The 23,298-nt window shown below is 32.0% G+C and overlaps 1 protein-coding gene across 1 annotated transcript in view; it reads left to right on the top strand.

Moving 5' to 3' along the window:
* LOC108768567 (lachesin) overlaps positions 1-23,298 on the top strand; it is a 115,790-nt gene that overhangs the window by 15,935 nt on the left and 76,557 nt on the right. Inside the window, 2 exon segments of the mRNA XM_083287378.1 lie at positions 3,286-3,493; positions 8,586-8,747. Coding sequence (XP_083143504.1) covers positions 3,286-3,493; positions 8,586-8,747 — 370 coding nt within the window.

Below are 23,298 nucleotides of genomic sequence, written 5' to 3' on the forward strand. Positions count from 1 at the left end.
AATAGTTTTTATAGATTAACATCTTTATAATATATGATGCTTGATGGTAGCATCAAATTATTAAAAATTGCTTGTCAATTTAATTCGCGATTACTAGAGTAGTTTTAATTGCGTTTATTTAGTTCGGAAAAACAATTCGGCGCGCAGTTTGAAAAAGACTACAATATGGTATATATGCAAGTACATATATAGTATATATTAATAATTCAAGATTGAATTATTTAAAGCAACGAAGATCCAGCTCTGACCGTAATAGACAAAAATATCTGTTAATGAATTTAAAACTGCCATTTTATTAATTCAAAACTCATTTTTCAAATTTAATAATACTTTTTTTAAACAGATATTTGGCCTGCCCATGGGATCTCCACTCTCTCCAATTTTAGCGGATGTTGTGATACAGGACTTGGAATCAAATATTTTTAATTCTCTTGACATACATGTTCCTCTTTATCATCGTTATGTAGATGACTCAATTATACCATTACCTAAAGACAGAATTAACGATGTGCTGGATTCTTTCAACTCATATCATGACAGGATAAATTTCACTGTTGAGCATGGCGATGAGGAGAGAGTTAGTTTTTTCGATATTAAAATACTAATAAAAGATGGCAAAATCATGTTTAACAACTACAAAAAACTCACAAATTCAGGCAGATATCTAAATTTTTACTCAAACCACCCATTAGTACATAAAAAGGGAGTTGTGATGGGACAGCTTGACAGAATTTTGTTCTTGTCGCACCCTATTTTCCACGAAAAAAACATTGCTTGTTTAATTAATACTTTTTTAAAAAACGGATATTCTCTTGATTTTTTGTTCTCAACCATCAACAATAGAATTAAAACTTTATCTTTTAAAGAAAAGTTCGATAATATCAATGAACACAAATACAATGAAAACATTGATTCAGATAATGAAATTAAAAAATTCTTCACCATCCCATACTTAAACAAAATCTCCGAAAAATTCACTACTATCACCAAGAAGTATGATTTTAACATTGCTTATAAATCCGTTAATAAATCGAACTAATCAAGACTCCTTACAAATCAAAGAATTAGAAAGAGTAAGGGCACTAGGAGTCGGGCGCAGAAGACGTCGCGCAAATAATACACTTATAAAGAATGAAACTTCTTTATTCACTAATTAGCGCGTTTAGTGAATAAAGAAGTTTCATTCTTTATAAGTGTATTATTTGCGCGACGTCTTCTGCGCCCGACTCCTAGTGCCCTTACTCTTTCCAATTCTTTGATTGCTTATAAACCACTTAATAATTTAAGTTTTGCGATAAAAACGGGCAAAGACACAATTAAAAAAGATGAAAAGTAGAATGTGGTTTACAAAATTAATTGCATGAATTGCAATCATACTTATGTTGGTCACACAAAAAAAAACAAAGAGCAAATTAAAGACGCATCTGAAAGAACACAAAAATGATTATAAAAAACCGTCTACCAATTTGTCTATCATTTCACATTACATGTTGGATTTTAATCATACGATGGATTGGAACATACAGTCATTATGGATTCTGAGCAAATGTACTCTAAAAGATCAATCTCAGAAATGATACACATAAAAAAACAAAGTATAAGTTTAAACAAGCAAAATGACACAAAGCGGTTTCCGGAGATTTATCTGCCAATCATATCTTCCTCTACCCAGTAACAATTTCTATCCCCTCTAGTTTGGTTTTTCTCCTCTCCTCTCATCTCTTTTACTTGACGTGATATCTGCTTCTTTCGCGGTTTGTGAGAACATTTAGTCAGCTGTTGTCTTGCTTACATATTCCAAGTCTTAGACACAAAGAAATTGCTTATCATATTTGTATATTTACCTCACTCTGTTCAGTGTTGTGCTTCGGGTTTATACGTGATATTTTTTGAAAAAAAAATTTTTGAATACAATTTCATTTATTATAAAATATAATCGATATAATTAAATCTGTTTTCGGTTACGTAATAATTATAAGATAATGTCTTTTAAATAATGTTCTAACAGTGTCTGGAAATTCACGTATAAAAACACGTCTCGGAAGTTCAACATGACATACGGATGAATATTTGCAGGTACCGATATCGATCCTGTTTCTTTCAATTCTTTTAAATTGCAACATTGGCTTTTGCATCAATAAAATGATGCACAATAGTAAACTACTCATATTTCAAATTGTAAAACATATTAATATATGTTCAATTAACACCACATCGATGACGGAAGTAAATTTGCGTTGACGATAGTTTAATCTTAAAATTTTGTATTTAGTAGATTACCTCGTCTTGATAAAAGACACGTATGTCTAACTTTCGCCCTGTTATAGGGAATCTATCAAAGTTTAGTTATTAAATAATCTTATAAAACCTTTTTAATGTATTACACCGATGTTTTTTATATGATTGTACTGAAAATGGTCAAATTTTGACCGAACCGTTTACCAAATTTCTATCATTGTAAAATATATGACTTTTGCAAAAAACGCCTGGCGTTAGTGGCTGAATGCTCCTTATGATGGGAATATTAAATTTATAACGCGCGCGCAAATTTGAGATAACGTAACTTGATATAACGCAAACTTGAGAGAGAGGAAGAGAGGGAGAAAGAGGGGAAGGAGGGAGGGAGGGAGAAAGAGAGGGAAAGAGGGGAAGGAAAAGGAGATTAATTAAATGTAAACCGTAACTAAATTTATAACATTAATAAAAAGTTATAAATAAAAAATTAATCTTATTTTACTTATAAAAACTATATAAATTATTTGATTTAAGAATACATTATTATTTTGACACAGTATACTTATAGTAATTATAATTACATATATACGCTGGAAAAAATCTGGTCGCGTAAGTTGAAAACCTGGCAGATTCCATTAGTACCTATAACTGTAAGAAAAATGATCGCATCAAAATTCTTCTTGAAGTTACCAAATAACTAATTTCATTCTGTTAGGTAAATATACCAAAACGATACTATAAATTTATTTAGATCAGTACAATTTTTCAATGAAAAGAATGTCTAATGCATATAATTCGAAGAGATATAAATCCAATCGAAAATACTAATCAAATCTTTATATAGTTAAATCTATCAAAATTCTATCTATCAAATCTATCCAAATTCTAACTATAAAATATCAAGTCCAATTATGTTAGTAAAAATTCTGTTTAATCTTTTCAAAATACATTCTATATTACATACATCCTATTGGCATAATTAAAGCTTTTTTTCAGTATAAAGTTACTTAACAATATCTTTAAATATTTGTTTTTCTTTTGTATTTTCAGGTGGCATGGATTCACGTTGGGCGCCAAATGCTGCTTACTATTCACAAGCACGTGGTCGTAAAAGTACCTAGGTTTTCCGTGTCGCATGACAATCAGAAAACATGGCTGCTTCATATTAATAGTGTGCAACAGGATGACCGGGGTTATTATATGTGCCAAGTAAATACCAATCCAATGATAAGCCAAGTGGGCTTTCTTCAAGTCGTTGGTAAATAATTATTTTCACTCAATTGAATTGAACTTGCTCAAAATGATTTACACATAAAACAGAGAAAAAGGTCTATATATGAGCTACACCTTTATTTTTTTTTACATCATCAGTTGTTAACTTATTGCAGACGAGAGCATGTGTAATAAAATTAGTGAAGCATCTACATATTTCAACAATACATTCTGTCAAAAAAGTACCGGGAATTGATCATTTAAAAAGCCCGCTTAAAGGAATTGTCAAAATTCTTTTTGTCGCTAAATTGGTATAACTGTCCTCTATACCGACGCGGAGTTTGAGTGCCATCTGTCATTTAATTTATTTATAGTGCTCGATTTCGTCAATTCATCTCAAGTGTGTTTTGCGATTTTTACAATGGATAAAAAGATCGAACAAAGAATTTGTCTCAAATTTTGTATTGCAAATGGAATTTCGTGTGCCGAATCGCTGAAGATGTTACAGAAGGCTTACGGTGAATCGACTTTATCAAAAACACGTGCATATGAGTGGTACAGTGCATTGAAAAGCGGTCGAAATGTGGTGAAAGATTTGCCACATCATGTTGACTGTTTTCTTTGATTATCGCGGTGTTGTGCACTCGGAATTCTTGCCAGAAGGTCAGACGGTAAATAAAAAATATTATCTGGGCGTTATGCGGCGTTTGAGAGAGCAAATTCGTAGAAAAAGGCCAGATATGTGGAAAAAAAACTCATGGATTTTGCACCACGATAACGCACCATCTCACAAGGCTATCATTGTGAACGAATTTCTGGCCAAAAACTCAACAAATATCATCGAACAACAACCGTATTCACCTGATGTGGCTCCGGCTGACTTTTTTCTCTTTCCAAAACTCAAATTACCACTTCGAGGCACTCGTTTTCAGTCGATAGAAGACATAAAAGAGAATTCACGGCGAGAACTGAAGTCGATTCCGGAAAATGCGTTTAAAAAATGTTTTGATGATTGGATTATTCGTTGGCATAAGTATAAAATTTCGGAAGGGGCCTACTTTGAAGGCGATACAATAAATTTGAATAAATAATAACTATTTTGTGTTTTATTGACCAATTCCCGGTACTTTTTTGACAGAATGTAGTATTTTGTAAAGAGGATAATTTTATATAGATATATATATATGTACAGTGTCTCGCAATTTTTTGCCAAGCGTTTTTGTGTATAGATAGAGTGGACTAAACTGAGTCGAAAAGTCCTGTACCATTTTGTAATTTTCGCAATGGTGTTAACGAGATATTAATTATTAAAAATTGTCGAATATTGGTATTCAATAATTTTTTACTCAAATACTATCAACTTTATAGAAAAATAGCAAGAGATAAAAATTGTTTATTTTCTTCTCATAAAATTAAAAAAATTTTTTCAAAATTTTTTATCAACTTTTTAGTACTGCATTTTTTTATTGGCAATTATAATATTTTTACAAACTTGAGAAAATATGGTATTAAAAAATTTTGAAAAAATCCTCAGAACTTTTTGAGAAGAAAATAAGCAATTCTCTTGCTATTTTTCTGTAAACACTATTTGAGTAAAAAATTATTAATGACCAATATTCGGCAATATTTAATAATTAATATCTCATTAACAAATGCGAAAATTGCAAAATAGTGCGGGACTTTTCGAGTTTAGTCTATCTATACAAAAGCTTTATCTATACAAAAGCTTTATCTATACAAAAGCGCTTTGCAGAAAATTGCGGGATACTTTATATATATAGTATATAGGTACACTGATTAGAATTTAAATTATTAAAAGAAAGAAATCTAAAAAGAAAGAAAAATCGCTGTTTTTGTAAAAATGATGCAAAAATGGGTTACATCTATAATGTATGAGAATAACAGATTATACATATACTTTTAAAGAACAAAGTAAAACATAACGTTGACAGATAATTATCGGTAATTTGTTTTTTATTTATATATTTGTCGACAATAATCGCATGTATAATAATTTTTCTGTTTCTGCACAAACAACATATGCCCACAAAACACACTAAACTTTGCACCAATAATTCTTCTTTCCTATAATCTGCTGAGAAATTTCGATCAAAAAATATACAAGTTATGACGATTAACAAGTTGATTGTCTATTGTAGTCCATATTTGCAACATCGTATCATGCATGGAGTTAAGTTACAATAAGAAACACAACGTATTATTCCTCTTCAATTCAATATGCTTTACATTTAACGTTACATTATTTACAGTTTATAAACAATTTTATTAATAAATTTTATTAATAATAAGTATATGTCTTGAAAAAAAAAATGAAATATGTACATGGTGTTTCAAAATTCGCGCTCGCGAAGTAATACTTTATGCTAAAAGAAACAACTTTTTCTTTTTGTAAAATTGCGTCTGACAAATAATTTTTGCAGGAGAGCAACTTGAAGTTAACGAATAAGCGCTCTGATCTATGTGGCGCTCAGGGTCGGCGCGTGCTCCTCATTCACCTAATCCTTGGCTAGTACTCATAAGTAATATTTTAAGATACTAATACGGCTTTGTTATGATTAATTTACGACTGCTTAAGTCTATATATACCTAAGGCAATTTTAAGTTATAAGAATCAACTATGATTACTGGACCATGATCTTCTTCCGTATTGTATTACTTAAAAAATGAAAAGGTAACAAAATAAATATTGCTTTTATTTTTTACATAATAATAATAAAATGAATAAAAGAATTGTCTAACATAGATTTATCTGGAAATAAGACAAATGTAAATAATAATACGCTTGATGAACGTTCTATTCTTTTAAATATTGCACAATTGCGTAAGGTAGTTAAATAATATCACTGAACTTAAATAATAGTTTACTAAAAATTAAAAAATTTTGTAAAAATATTTTTACAACATTTGTCTACAAAGTATCAAGGGCATAATTTTAAAATAATTATTTATTTTTAAAATGTAAATTTATTTTTTCTACTGAAATAATTTTTATTTTTTTTTTGGAATTCTTTCAAATTTTCTTAACTCTGATGATTGTTTTAAAAACATTTGATTTAAAGATATCGATACAATTGTTAGTCAGATTTTAGGTAATTATGTAAGTATCATAATATTTTGAAAATTAATAATTTTGGACAAGTCTTTTATATGTATGAGCTAATTCTGTCTTAATCTTTTATTCTAAAAATAAAGAAAGAATTAGCTCTTAAAATAACGTAACTCGAATATTTTATTTTATTTTCAATCACTGTTTTAAAATAAATCTATTTTTAGCTATTTAAGAGTTACGTACGTATTTAAGTTTGGTGATACTATTTAACTACCATACGTAATTGTGCAATATTTAAAAGAATAGAACATTTAACAAAGCTCACCAACACATTATTTTTACATTTGTTTTTCCTTTTAAATAGATCTATGAAATTAGACAATTTTTTTTACTCATATATTTAGTAAAACGTGAAAGAAGTCTGCTACCTTTTTATTTTTTAAGCAATACAATACAAAAGATCATGATTCAAAATTCATAGTTGATTCTTATTATTTAAAACTGCCTTAAGTATGGATATAACCCTTTGAGGGGCACATTTTTCTTCTAAACGAATAATTGAAATTATAGGTCATCTATGGATTTTCGGGGTCGCTGATTACGATTTCGACGTCAGAATTACAAAATTCAAAATGGCGGATTCAATATTTTAGACTAAGATCAATTTTCCAAAATTTCCAAAATTTTTTCGGAAAAACTAGCTACCAAAAAATACTGAAAAAAATATATATATAATAGTTTCAGATAGAGTACACGCATAAAAATTTTCAGAACTCTAGCACGTTACGTTTAAGAATAGCCAAATTTGTTTATTCTGAAAAAAACGAGTTTTTTTACATTAATTGTTTATAATAAAATTGCAAATAAATAAATTAACGTAATTTTTCATGAAAGTTGCATAACTTAGATCCTTAAGAGTCTAAAAAGTACTCATATGCGCATACAAACTGCAAAATAGATCAGAAATATGGAAAAACTAAGAACAAAAAAGTGGGACTTATTTATACATATATATGTCCTACTCTCCCTCAAAGGATTAAGCAGTCGTAAACTAATCATAGCAAAGCCGTATTAGTATCTTAAAATATTACTTATAAATACTAGTCAAGGATTAGGTACAAGTAAACGAGGAGCGCGCACCGGCTGAGCGCCACATAGATCAGAGCGCTTATTCGTTAACTTCAAAAAGTTCTTCTGCAAAACCTACTTGTGAAAACCAATTTTGCAAAAGAAAAAGTTGTTTCTTTTAACATAAAGTATCATATTTTGTACTTCGCGGGCGCGAATTTTGAAACACCCCGTATACTTGCGTAAATTTTCAACGGTAAAAAAACTAATAAGCATGTGCAATTATGTATATTGCCTCAAAAGCGATCGTTAAGTACAGCTATGTGACACACTACGTCTTTGACGAAATTATCTATATATTCTTATCATCAGATTACAGTACTATAAACTAAAACATTGCACAAATTTGGACCTTCTCCTCTACATTTTCTAATAATAATAAATTACAACGTGACTTTGAGTAAATTGAGCGAGACAGATGGCGTAAAAGTTCATAACACATTAAAGCTAACAGCATACATAAAAACGTAATCAAACAGACATAAGGAATAAACAAATCGACAGTCAGTCGAGAACATATAAGCTATGTTCCAAAATTTACTGCCAGTATTGAAAATCTATAGTTTACGTCACGTCCACTATATTTTCAATACTGGCAGTAAATTTTGGAACACAGCTATAGTAATAACGTAATTAGTACTGAATAAAAAATGTTTATTTGCTTATTGCATACGTTTTTTTTATATACGACTAGTCTAAAAGTTTATATTAATAATCAAATATTTCTTTTGAATTAGTTAAATTTTAAATTACTTTATTTATCTAATTGTCGCGATGTATTTTAAAAAGTAATTTTCATTGTATATTATATGAAGTAAACGTGAAATTTGCATTGAAAGGAATGTTTAACGACAATAAAGGAATGTAGAACGAACGTTAATCATATACAACATTGTAGGCTAAACTCCGAATAAAAAAAGCAATTTTATGTATCTTTCAGTGCCACCGAATATATTGGATTCCCTTTCTACGGAGAGCACCGTAGCAGTTCGAGAACATCAGAATATTACTCTCACATGCAAGGCCGATGGATATCCGCCGCCGAAATTAATGTGGAAACGAGAAGATGGTCAAGTAATAAGCCTCAACAAACATCATAAAGGTACGTTGTATTAAATTATTTTTTGTGCCGTTATAACACGAAAAATTTTATTTTCGATTTATTTTGCAGGATTTTAAAAATTTATCATCTGTGCATCTTTCTTGATATTTCTTTTCAATCAATTTAACTCAAAGAAGCGATATTCTACGTGAATTTTCTCGAGATAAAAGAGTTATAAATCGCAAACATGCAACGATTTTACAGAAACAATTTCAGTCTACAACTTAGCATTTTTTTATATCTCGTGTATTATTTATTTACTAGGTAGCTTTACCATATTTCATTGAAATAAATAAATTTTTTTAATTATATACTTATAATATATATATACTAATGCTACTGCTAATTTTGAATATAAATATCTACAGAAATGTTAAATATTCTTTCAGTCGTATCGTACATTTGCAATAAATATGTATCATATATTTAATATTTAATCGTTTAGCTACGTATTTAAGGTTTTGTACCGAATTACATATTTTATTTAGAAATTTTTCTTTCTTCGCTTATAAATCAAGTTTTATTGTCAGAAACGATGAAGTGATGTTTCTCTTAACCGACTCTTAAGTTCATTCGAGATAAAAAATTACAAGAGTAAACATCTAGATATGGGGACACCCCCCAATGACCTTGACCATGACATATGTTGTCAAGGTCATGACCTTAAAAGACCTTCAACAAGTTTTAGCCATCGCTCGTTATTCGTTAAAAAGTTATAAACAAAAAAAGTTTAGCTATATAACATTGAGAATTCCAGCTGCTTTAAAATATGTTTGATAGTCTTGCACTGTAGAGGACGTTTCCTAATGACCTTGACATATGTTATTAAGGTCATGACCCTGAGTGACCTTCAAGTTTTAGTATTTAAATTTTAAAATATAGAGTACTCACAGTACATACATCTAAATTAAGAATTTTAATCAATATTTACATTATCTAGTGGATATATTGCATGCACTCATGATATCAAAGAATTTATCAATTCGCTTTAGGGACGCACGACTCTCACCTTCAACTTTCACCCGCCCCCCTGCTTCAGGCGCGCACGACTCTCATCTTCAACTCTCACCCCCCCCCCCCCCCACCCATCCCCCCTGCTTCAGGGGCTCACGACTCTCACCTTCAACTCTCACTGAACGACTTTCATCTGAAGTGACTCTCATCCCACTTCCCCCTCTACATAGGGCGCACAACTCTTACCCCTTCCCCTCCTGCAAAGGGACGCACGACTCTCATCTTCGACTCTCACCCCTCCACCTGCTTCAGGGATGCACGGCTCTCACCTTCGACTCTCCCCCCCTTGCTTCAGGAGCATCCGACTCTCACCTTCGACTCTCACCCCCCCCTGCTTCAGGGGCGCACGATTTTTCTGGGGTGAGAGTCGAAGGTGAGAGTCGTGTGCCCATGAAGCAGAGGGGGGAGAGTCGAAGGTGAGAGTCGTGCGTCCCTGAAGCAGGGGTAGGTGAGAGTCGAAGGTGAGAGTCGTGCGCCCCTTTGTAGGAGGCAAGTGGGGGTGAGATTCAAATATGAAAGCCACCTAAAACTTGTTGGAGGTCTTTCAGGATCATGACCATGATGACATATGTTAAAGTCGCAATCGTCGGCGCGGCATCCCCTACAGTGAACCACTATCAAACATATTTTAAAACAGGGAATTCTCGTGTTATATAGCTGAACCTTTTTTATTCATAACTTTATAACGAATAACGAGCGACGGCTGAAACTTGTTGAAGGTCAATCAGGATCATGACCTTGACAACATATGTCAAGGTCAAGGTCATTGTGGGGGGGTCCCCTGATCTAGATGTTTACCATTACAAGTTACAGACTACGATTTTACATGAACAATTTCAGTCTTTATTTTAGTACATTGTAACTTTATTTAGTACATTGTTTCTGCTGGATAACTTTTCCTTATTTTACTGAAATAAATAAGTTATATAATTTTTTGAAATCTCTCTCGTTGTTGCTGCTTTTTTAGATATAAATATCTACTTATAACATAAATGATAAATATTTTTATTATTCATCGATTATTCTTTCCATCTTGTAAATTATTTTTATCGCATATTTTGGAATAGATGAGTATATGTATCTTATATTGAACACTTGATCGTTTAATGTAACATTTTGTATCAAGACACGTATTTCAAGCATTTTGTTTCTGAGAATTTTCTTTTTTTGCTTATGTACGAATTTAAAAATAATGGAGCAATATTCCTCGTAAATCTGTTTGAGATAAAAAAAGTTAGGCTGTACAGACGTACACCTTACATAAAATATTTCAATCTGTCTTAGCTATCTTTATCTATCATATATTATTTATCTATACATTTTACATAAAACATTTTAATCTATCGATCTTAACAATCTTTTTATCTGTATATGATATATTATAGATCTATTAATAGATTTTTCATATTTGATTGATAAAAATAGGTTTAAATACTTTTTTAAAATTATAATAATATTCTGTTGCTACTTTTAGATATAAATATAGAAATACTTCGTAATACTTATTATTCTTTAACTATTCTTTCTTATACATATACGTATTTCTATCGCATACTTTGCAATAGATGTAACGAGGGGATAACCACTTAATGTAATCGTGGGACAGAATCCTCGAAATCATTATAAAATTTATATAAAATCCCTATGTATAATCCGATAATTACATATGCAACCCCGAGAAATCATTGTATAATATTAAATGAAATCGTATATTTTACCAAATTACTTCATAATAGTGAAAAAAATTATTTTTAATCAGATGATATTATGTAATCTGTGGGACAATATTTCAGCTAGTGATTACCCCCTCGAGATGTAATCTGTATCACACTCGATCTTTTAATAATGTAACATTTTGTATCGAGATACATATTTTGTTTCGGACGTTTAGAAATTTTTTTTTGTTCGTTCATGTACGTTCGAACTTAGAAACGATTCCACGAGTTTCCTCTTACGATATCTCGGAATCCCTTGTCTACGCGAGTCGAAACTTTGAAGCACTGTTACAAGAGGAAACGGGCTTATTTGTAATGCAGCCGAAGTTCAATGCGGAAAGTAATTTTTGGTACGAGGATGTTCTTTTTCCGTACGTTTTTCTTCGATTCCCACGAGCCCTGGCATCGATGTCTCGCTCAGGTAACAAATCGACGGACGTTTGCTGAATCGAAGAAATTCGAAGTAAATTTTCATCAATTACGGACGTAGAAATATCTGCCTGTACAGGCACACAGTCCAGCGCGAGATGTGTTAGAAAATGTATAAAATATAAAAAGTCGCGTGTCTTATTGGTTAAGCAATTTCGTGTTTCTCCAATAATCCGATTTACGAGAAGTTTATCGATCCCATCACCGTAGCGATATACATACATATGCAAATTGGTTTGACGGAGAAAATATCCGAACAAATATTTAATTGTTCGACAAAAACGACTGCATTATATTTAATCGTGTGCTTTGCAAATTTCTACGAAACAAATAAAACACATCATGCTCAATACAAAACATCATTTCCGTATTTATTTATTAATTCCCGAATAAATCAGTCGTTTGCGAATTAATGAATAAATGCGTAGTAAAACCTTCAACGCGGACAGTTTGAAAGTGATTAACATCATTCATTGTTTGTTTAACTTAATCTAAATAACTTATACTATAAAATCATATATTGGGTGTTTTCCAACAACGTATACAGATGACACAGTGTAACACTGTGTCTTACGCAGTGTTCCAACTGTGACACGTCGGGTGTCGCCATGAATTTCTCCGCGTTTACTCCAATTTCGTCCTAGATAGATTTAAATTCAGAACACTCATACTGTAATATTTTTCATGTGACAGCCGCACGTGAATCAACTTAAGTTTTTATCCAAATAATTATTTCCTTGCATGTTTGCATTCTTCTTATCATTTAGTTTCTTTGTTCTGCTTTCGTGATTAATGTCGCAAATAAGATCTTTATATAGAATACTGCCAAAAAAGATATCATCTGTTTCATCAAGTTGACCGTAAGTTTTTCTACAATTTTCTATTGCAAACATTACTCTAACTTTTATACCCACTACTTTATAGTGTGGTGATATTTTATGAATTCCCGGCTTATCTCGGACATTACACTAATCCCGGATTCGGACGGATTAGTGATCTCTATTTAACATAAATATTACATTATATTCAGCCGACGTAACACTCGAGTGCTTTACATGAGTGTTTCACGATTTTTAGATTTTCAAAACTCATATTAATTGTAAGTAATCCGTATTAATTAAAAAATACACTATTAAATTTGTAATGTCAAATTATTAGTGTTGTTAATTTCTCGGGAAATTTAAATCATCGGGAAAGAACCTATCCTTCCCGGAATTTTTCCAAGGAAAGAACCTGGAACTGGAAAAAAACAGTTATTTAATGTAAGTAATTATAAAAATATCAAATCCTTAACACACACAAAATAAATCTATACCTTAATCTTGGAAGATGGCATGTGATATTAATTTTTTGAATGGAATGTTAAAAAATACAAAATATAATAGCTTACAATAAAAAGGAGGCACAAATAATAATAACAACAGTAGTAGCTACTTTCCAGCTAGGACACAGAACATTATACTATGTTCCATATGTGTATAAGATACTTGTTGAAAGTTTAATTAGTTTCATAGTGTAACACCAGAATGAATTGTAGTCTTCCATTCTTATTCTTATAATTATATTTAGCGTATCAATAATAAATTATGATTTTTATTTAGACTGAAGTTATAATTTTTTCACAGAATTGGCGATTTTTGAAAGTTTTATTGTAAAATAAGTACGGCTACCAAATCACTTTTTTGAAAAGTTGGTAACATATACGTATTTTACACGCTTACTACTTAGCTTTTTACAGTGTCGAGCAGTGTAACACTGTGTCACAGTTGGAACACTGCGTAAGACACAGTGTTACACTGTGTCATCTGTATACGTTGTTGGAAAACACCCAATATATGATTTTATAGTATAAGTTATTTAGATTAAGTTAAACAAACAAGTTGCTATATTAAATAAAATTGTAAAAAACTTTCTCTTAACATAGTATGTACATACATATATCAAGTTTGTGTGGAACAAGGAGCAACATAAAATAAACGAGAAATTAAAAATAAAATTTTACTAGTTAACGCTTGAAAATATGTTACAACCATAGGCCATAGATATAAGTATTATAGATACTATAGATACTTAAGATAACTGATACGCGTTGATTCGTATTACCTGATAGTATCGCCATTGTCGCCAATGTCGCCATATGTAAAAAAAATACAGTGACCACGGGTTCTTTCCCTCAAAGCGTGGAAAGAATCGTTTTTCGTTCCCGTTTTTTCCCGGGTTTTTTCCCTGGTTCTTTCCCGGTTCTTTCCCTCCCTCGCAACACTTTACAAATTATACACCTATCCAATTAATTATTTTTAATCATTTCACAAATTGCCACTGTTCCTACTCAATATGTCGTTAAATTAATTATTTTTTGACATTCAATGGAAGTTAAAAAGGATAAAATGTTATTATCTTTTTAATTCAATGGGCTAGGTTACCATTGCTTTCTTAAATATTTAATAGTATACTTTCTGTTGCATACATTTTGCTTCGGAATATCACGAAATGTAATTTCTCTTCTTCCATACTTTGTAATAAATCATAGAAGAGAGAGAGATAACTAATTAACGGAGTCAAAGAAGAAAGTTACAGCATATACCGTATTCAACATTAAGAGCAATAAATCGCGGCAGTGGTAGCCCGTAAAACGCGGTGGCGCGCGTTTATCTAATATCTACATTATGTCTCCATGCGTGTTATGCCGTTATCGTCTTTGCACATTGAGCGTTAAGCTTCAGGGCAGTACGGGGCGAACTGCATACGCGCCATCGGAGAATGCCCAGAGGACACGGCGCTCATGGTAAAGCAATAAAGTACGATAAACTGTGCAAGTCCCCGCCCACCCCGCCGTCGTGCTATTAGCAATACAATTATCGCCCGCTCTCTGGCAACCAGTGGGCGCATCCGCCGACGTCCTTTAGGTCTCTCTGTATCTTTTCTTTATGCTCGGAATAGAATTATGCTATGGAATAGAGTTTCGCCATTTAATAATTCTGTACGCGGTATCGTTGGCTATTTAATAATTCCGTATCCGCAGGGACGTCACACGCTTCTCGTCAGAGTTCTCCTATCTGCAGTTTTTTCCGAACTCGGATTGATTGAATTAAATATCGTCATTTTTTATTCTACATTCCGTCGCGTGCTTTCGAAGAGTGTGTGGTACGAAAGTGACAGACATCCGAAATTGACTTATGATGCGTTTTTTTTTTAAGTAAATCTTTCTTATTTAGGACCGCGCGCGATATTAAAATTATTTTTTTTAATTTTATAAATTTAAAATCAAAATTAAATACTAATCGGGCTCTCGAAATTAAAAAACAAAAATATAATGTACGGACAATGAGAGCTCTACACAGCGCGGGAATTGGTGCGCAATTTATATAATAGTCAAAAAACTATATAACTTTATTATAAGTCATTATCTTTAATTTGCTTTTTTTATTCAACATTGAATAAAAACGACCCTTTTTGCTTCAACGTTGAATAACTCGATGAAAAAAAATCGTACGAAGCTTCATGAAAAAAAAAATTGAAGGTAAAGATTCACTCTTTCGAAAGATGTCAACCGCATTTGTGTACAGTTTTTACTTGGCTCCTTGGAACTTCGCAAATTTCGTAAAAAATATTGAGATCTGATGCATCTTCATTTATGTTTGCGTAACTTTATGAAATATGAGTAATACGGTTTTTTAAAGTACAGGTTTGAAAAGTTGAGATTTCAAGCTTTAGAATGCTTTGAAAATCTCGATACGATGATTTTTGACGAAGTTATTCTATCTCGAAATTTACCTATTTTTGCAGGGTGGAACAAGTGATCCTTTAATTTTGTTGAGTAGTGTACAATATATAATCGTCACACACATGTGTTATCGAGATAGAAGTCAGAGGAGCAATAACCATCAAAAATATAATCTAACCGCCACGTCCGTAGAAATATAAATAACTATACGTCTTGCCAATATAATAAACAAACTTTAAGGCGAGTACATAATGTCACTGTTTGAATTTCTCTAAAATGCTCACATAAGAATGGTGCAAAAACTCCATGTCTGATTGCAAATTCAAACTATTTGATTGCAATCGAATATGCAGCATTTCCGAAATGAGCCTTCTACTCAATTGTCTTTCTCTCTCTATCTAAGATTTTTACGTTCTGCCATTCAAATTCATGGCTGTGTTCCAATCTATGCTGTGTGATCACAGTTTTACAGGAAGTTTTTTTGATGTCATTTCTGTGTTCTTTTACTCTTGTTTTTAATAAAGGTCCTGTTTGTCTAACATAGGTTGCATCACAGTCTCGACATTCTATTTTATAGACGACATTTTTGTTGGAACTTGAAGGGAGTCTGTCCTGTATTATATTAAAAGTCATTGTTTCTAATATATTATATAAAGATTTTATAACTATTATATAAATTGCGCACCAATTCCCACGCTGTGTAAAGCTCTCATTGTCCGTACATTATATTTTTATTTTACGAATTTACACAAAAATATTATTAGATACCAAGACCAGCCTTGATCGACTATTACATTCTTTATTTATTTATATTGAAGCCTTCTTGGTCTATTTTTATTTGATATTGTTATCGTCGCCTAAAATAGACATTCTTCCTACATACATTGTTTATTGCGATTATTATTATCATTTATTATGTGCAGAGAAAATTTAATTAATTTAACAATTAATAACTAAAAGTTTAGTTTTTGATTACAATAAACGATTAAAAGTTTTTAGTTGCCTTGAAATAAATCTTAGGTATTAATCAATTATACATTAAAATTAATCGATCGAAGTAAATTAATCTAATTGTGATTAATTCAATTGATTGAGTAAAAATCGTTAACTATTAATTAAGAAATTAATCGTTATTTATTAATCATTATTCGTTTTTAGTTATAATATTGACTAAACGTATAATGAATAATATATGAAATTTCTCTCCTAACTTACGTAAGAACATAAAATTATTTATTGACCATATCGATTTGAATATATTTTCAATATGACCAACATATTCTTTAATAATAATTCATAAAAATCACATTAAACATAATTTTTGAAATATGACTGAAAATTAACGATTAATGAGTGTCATTTTCTTTTTAATAGTGCTTGATTTATTAATTTATTTCAATAATTAACTACATTAGTCGTGATTATACACACATTAATTTTTAACAGATTATTTTAGTTAAGTAAAAATTTACTTGATTAAATTCAAATAGTAAAAAGGCTCAAATAGTTTTAAAATTAAAAACAATGAAAATTATAGAGCTACAAGCCAAGTATGCAAAGAATGACCGAAAAAAGATAATCTCTTTTGCCCGTTTTTGGGCCCTCAATTTTTGGACTGAACTGTGTGCTAAATGATATCCTACAATGAGTACCCTACAGTAATTACAAAGAAGTTTCAGGTTGAGGTTACAATTGTTATCATAGCTGGAGAAGGGGAGGTGGTGACGTATTACGTCTATGCAAAAATTCGTTTTTTTACATTCAAAACAAATCGATTTACAAAATCACCAGAATAAGTGTGATATTCAGTTGTTTTTGCCTTTATCAGCTGGATCGAAAGCGCACTTGCACACAGTCAAATTGCACACACCACTCACATCGGCCAATTCTTAGTCATTTTTAACCGCTTTACCAATAAGATTATATTATTTTACAATAATGAAAAAATATATGGGCAATGAGAGCATCAATACAGCGCGGAAATTGGTGCGCAATTATAACAAGATTTTCAACTAATTCATATAATATATTGTACTACTACGTCGATGCAAAAATTTCCTTGTATGTTTCGGTTTGCTTCAAACCATCTTCAGCAAGTTGTAAACAATTTCGTCGATGTCTTATAATAAATATAGTGTTCGCAAAATATATTATTTTAAATCAACCAATTAGCGATGTGGGCAATTAATATACACTCGGCTGGAGCAAGCTTCTTAAAATACCGGATTTCGCAGACCTATGATAATTTGATAATGGACTTGATGATGTCACTCCTCTTAACTCTGATAATAATTGTCACCTCAACTTTAAACTTGTCTGTAATTAATGTTTCAATATAAGATAAAATTGGTCACAGAGTTCAGTTCCAAAATTGAGGGCCCAAAAAACGGGCAATTTTTTCGGTCATTCTTTCTTGGTTGGCTCGTGATGCAAGTTACATTGGTCAGAAGAGACGACTACAAACGAAAATTCATGAACATTCGTCGGATATTAACAAAAAAATAGAATCTCCATCTGTAATCTCTGACCTTTATATTAGTTTGAACCGTATTTTCAATTGAAAAGAAGTTAAAATTTTAGACACTGAACCTTCTTATAACAAAAGGTTGATTTCCGAAAAGGTTCACATAAAGAGGCAAACTCAGGGATTGAATAAATAAATGGGTACACAATTTTTATCTGATATGTATAATCCTCCCATCCTAGAGTCATTGTCCTCTTCCTAACGTTCCTTGGAGATACCCTCTCCTTTACATTTCTCCTACCCATCGACTTATCCTCTGCCTTTGCTACAGCAATCATTACTATTTTACAACGTGTCAAGTAAACGTCGATAATTTGAATCTGAGCTCTCTTGTGCAGAATTTATTTAATTTGCACTTTATCTTTTTTCATATATTAAGGGAATCCTAAAGTCATTTAATTAATCCTTTTTAATAATTTTTATACTTTGATGTTACATTACGTAAAAAGAAATTCCGATCTATACAGAAAAGTCATGATTGTTTCCATTAACTTTGGTAAACGACAATCGTTTTTTGACTACCGAGGAAACAAGAGCAAATATTAAAAAAAATATATTACAGTATAATTTTTGTTCTTCATATTTTGTTGCTGCGTTGACAATCACATTATGTATCGGTTCAATTTTTAAATTGTAAATTATATTAACATTGAGAATAATCCGATCGGGGGTTATTCTCGTTTGTAAAAATTTATCTGTTTGTTTTTAATCATATTGGAGTTAAAAGACTTCCGAATTGAACTAAAAAGATTATTTCGGTATTTTAAAGAACTACATAAATAATATATTAATTCACACATAATTATACAAGCATTTGAGATCTAGCTAAACCGAGGCATTGATTTCTATAGGTTGTGTTTCTCACATATATGGTCCGATAAGATTTAATATTGTTAAAGATCTTATTTGACCCTATAATTTTCATGGTTTTTGATCGATTAATTATACAAAATTGTTTGGAAATTAGTTACATTAATTGATTACATTAATTATGATAAACAATATCTTTATTTTAGACCGTATATGTGAGAAACACAATCAATACTAGAAATTTAAAAATGCCTATTACGGTCGAAGCTGGATCTTCGTTGCTTAAATAATTTAATCTTGAATTACTAATATATACTATATATGTACTTGCATATATATCGTATTGTAGTTTTTTTTTCAAACTGCGCGCCGATTTATTTTTCAGGACTAAATAAACGTAATTAAAACTACTCTAGCAATCGTGAAATAAATTGACAAGCAAATAATAATTTGATGCTACCATCAAGCATCATATATTGTAAAGATGTTAATATGATTATATATTTTTTTTAATTTTTAGTCGATTATTTGAGTTAAGAAATAAATTAATTAATTAAGGGGATCCTAAAGCGAAGCTCGAACGAAGTCACCAGAAGTCGCTATTTTTCCAGCGCATCGACATGTCTTTATATACTGCCACAGCAATATCTCACCTATGATACACACGTTCGTGTCAATTTTCGTATAACGAATTCGTCACGATAAAGCGTCTAAGTCTAATTCTAAGAACTCGACGTTATTTGTTCGTGCAAATTATGTATTTGTGGATTACTATTTCGTAAGTATAGGTTACAAAACTTTCGTATCAAGCAAATGTTGTCACGATTTGACAGCTTGAGACGCCATGTTACACTAAGAAATGGTAAAAAATATATCAATTTCGAAATTTTTGGTTATTCTCGTCATAAATTCCACCTCACAAACACGTATTAATGCGTATACTTTAATCTTGGAAAAGGATTTTCGAATCTGCGAGAGAGAAAGAAGACTTTTACCTTTCATTGTGCGGTTACAGTAATAAGGCGTAAGACCGCGATTTATTCTTTCATACCGTAAAGACGGACTAACCTATAACGAAGAGCGAAATGATCAATCGACGGCATATTAATGATCAATTAATAACGTCATTTATTTATACGTTAATAACATGAACATAATGACATATTTTTAATATCCGTTTATGGCGTTATGTGACAAATCCACGCTATTTTTACGATGTTGAGTTATATTAACGGGATTGGTCAGATTAATCGTTCTTTGCTAGCTATGGTTAAATTGATTATTAATTTATGATATTACGTAGGTATGTGCTTTAGTTTCACTATAGGACTGTGTTTCAAGATTAACAAATAATTAGCTCGCAGTTGTTTGAGGTAGAAATTGTGAGAATTCGCACAAAAATATTATTAGGCATCTGTCCTGATCTAATATGGTTCTCTTCACTTCTTTGTGTTTATTTTTTTATACTTAACAATACACCAATCGATTTATTGATCAAGCGCATTACATTTCTTTTCACGAAAAACGTGCCAATAGAAAATCTTTAGTGGCCACAAATTGCGAGGTATTGTGGCCGAGTAAACTCTGTAGATTCGCTCCGTCTGTAGCAGAATTTATAATAAGGTAACCAGGCCGTTTCCCAAAGTGGGCCACTCGCTGTTTGTGTATAATTATACGGTTAATTTAACAGATGACAGTAGTAATTCGAGTAGACGATCCATACGACTCAATTGCGCACTCGATTCATAAGTCATATTATTCATTCTGTTTGTGTAAAAACAGGAAAAATTGATATGTCGTGGTCATGATGTAATATTCCGTAAATAAGGAATTGTTTTCTCTAATTATGAAATAATTGTGGTTATTAATTTCCGTAGTTCATGTTATTGTAGCTCTATATTCATACTTTGCAACACTATATTTTGTTTATACTTTTGTTACAACGTTTTGTTTATAATTAAAGAATAGGAACTCTTTGTATAACGATACCAATTTGGGCCATGTCCGAACACATGTAAGTGTGACATTTGTCACAAATATACTCATGAAAATTGTGTGGGATTAACTAAAAATCATAAAGGGCTTTTTACTTGTCCGAACTGTGAGTAGATCCATAGGCATAGTTTTAAAAGAGAAAAGTTAACACACGTATTCAATGTTTAAGTTGCTAAATAGCTTTTTTTAAATGTTTATGCAATAAAATTATAAACTTATAAAAATAACTTTGGATTATTTTACTTTCCATATTTTTAATATTTTCACATGAAAAATGGAAGACATATAGGCTCACATTGGATACACGTTTTGCTAAAGTGTCCCAAATGCCACCTTTCGTTTAAATCTATACTGTATCTATATATAAATATATGACTCATATTTTTTTTTCAATTTTCAGAAATGTTTCCTCTTTCGAATATGATCATTAATTTTCAATTTTGAGAGACCTCAGCAAAAAATTAAAAAAATTCTCAAAGCTTATTGGGTCCGATTATCTTATAATTATCTACTTTCGCAGTTTCTTTCGTCGACACTGTGCGCCGCTTTGCGTCTGTATATATTATGTACTCGCACGAGTGATAGCAATAATTCTATTAATGTAACTTGTAATTGTAAGTATCCTTCGAGAGTGGCGCGTCGTTATTGAATCCGCATGTTCGGGCTCATAATTGGTAAAGCGCGCGAGTTATGCGCACGCCATGCCAAAATCCCTGGCGGGCACGTGGCCGCAAGTTAACGTCACAGGATACGATAAACTAGATAACGCAATTGCCGGGTCCGCACAATTCGATCTACCAATCTGCCACGCGATCCGCCGAGTTGCATTCGCATAAACATTTGGTCGAATGAAGAGAGACGCTCATCGTGGTATTGAACGACAATTATTCCTATGTATTGGACTTGTATTGAAATCATGTACGTAGGTACACGCGGATTAACTTGATTGACTTGAGAGTATCAGATATTTAATTCGCTACGTTGCGAGTAGCAATTTAAAGATAAATCAATCAAATTTATCTTCGAATTATGAGCGATACTATAAATATGAAGTATTACTTGCACGATCGCGTAGATATCATAATTCTGCCCGTTTTATATTAACCTGTATTATATATATATATAACTATTCCATTTCATTTAATGTTTAATCGAGAAATGTTAAACTTATCACAAACTTGATATTCTCTTGGACTCGTACATATTTCTCATAATTAATATATTAGGTGTACAACTTTGCTGCCGTCGTTTTCCTATAGATGGCTTTAGCGGTAAGTGGTGATCGAAATAAATAGATCATAGACGTCAAACAATAAACTTGGGCATCTGTCAACATAACCCCATAGAAACATTAGTCGATTTGTGTCTGCATCATAAAGTTATTCTCGATTGAAAATGTCAGTTTACGAGCCAAATTCTCGTTATTTGCGAGAGGTTTTAATTTTCTGCTTCAATATGAAGAAATCTGCGGCTGAGGTTCATCGAATGCTCTCAAATACTTATGGTGAGGCCGCTAATAGTGAAAGAACGTGTAGTGAGTGGTTTCAACGCTTCAAGAACGGTGATTTTGACGTCGAAGACCGGCATAGCGGTGGAAGAGAGAAGGTTTTCGAAGATGCAGTATTGGAGGCATTACTTGATCAAGACTCGTGTCAAAATCAAGAAGAATTGGCATGATCATTGAGAGTGACTCAACAAGCCATTTCAAAACGCCTCAAAACCACGGGAATGATTCAAAAGCAAGGAAATGGGTGCCGTACGAGTTGAAGCCGAGAGATGTTGAACTGCGTTTGTTTGCTTGTGAACAGCTGCTTGAAAGGCAAAGACGGAAGGGATTTCTGCATCGCATTGTGACTGGGGACGAAAAATGGGTTCATTACAATAACCCCAAGTGCAGAAAATCATGGGGAGTTCGCGGCCATGCTTCCACGTCGACGGCCAAACCGAATATTCACGGCGACAAAGGTCATGCTCTGTATTTGGTGGGACCAGCTCGCCGTAGTGTATTATGAGCTGTTAAAACCGACTGAAACAATCACAGGCGGTCGGTATGAAACGCAATTGATGCATTTGAGCCGAGCATTGAAAGACAAACGGCCGCAATACAACGAGAGACACGATAAAGTGATTTTGCAGCATGACAATGCTCGATCCCATGTTGCGAAAGTGGTCAAGACATACTTGGAAACGTTTAAATGGGAAGTCTTACCCCACCCGCCGTATTCTCCAGGCATTGTTCCCTCTGACTACCACTTGTTTCGATCAATAGCATACGGCCTGGCTGACTAGCACTTCCGGTCTTATGAAGAAGTAAAAAATTGGATCGATTCGTGGATCGCC

Source organism: Trachymyrmex cornetzi, unplaced genomic scaffold (genome assembly GCF_001594075.2).
Source record: "Trachymyrmex cornetzi isolate Tcor2-1 unplaced genomic scaffold, Tcor1.1 scaffold808, whole genome shotgun sequence".
Lineage (NCBI taxonomy): Eukaryota > Metazoa > Arthropoda > Insecta > Hymenoptera > Formicidae > Trachymyrmex > Trachymyrmex cornetzi.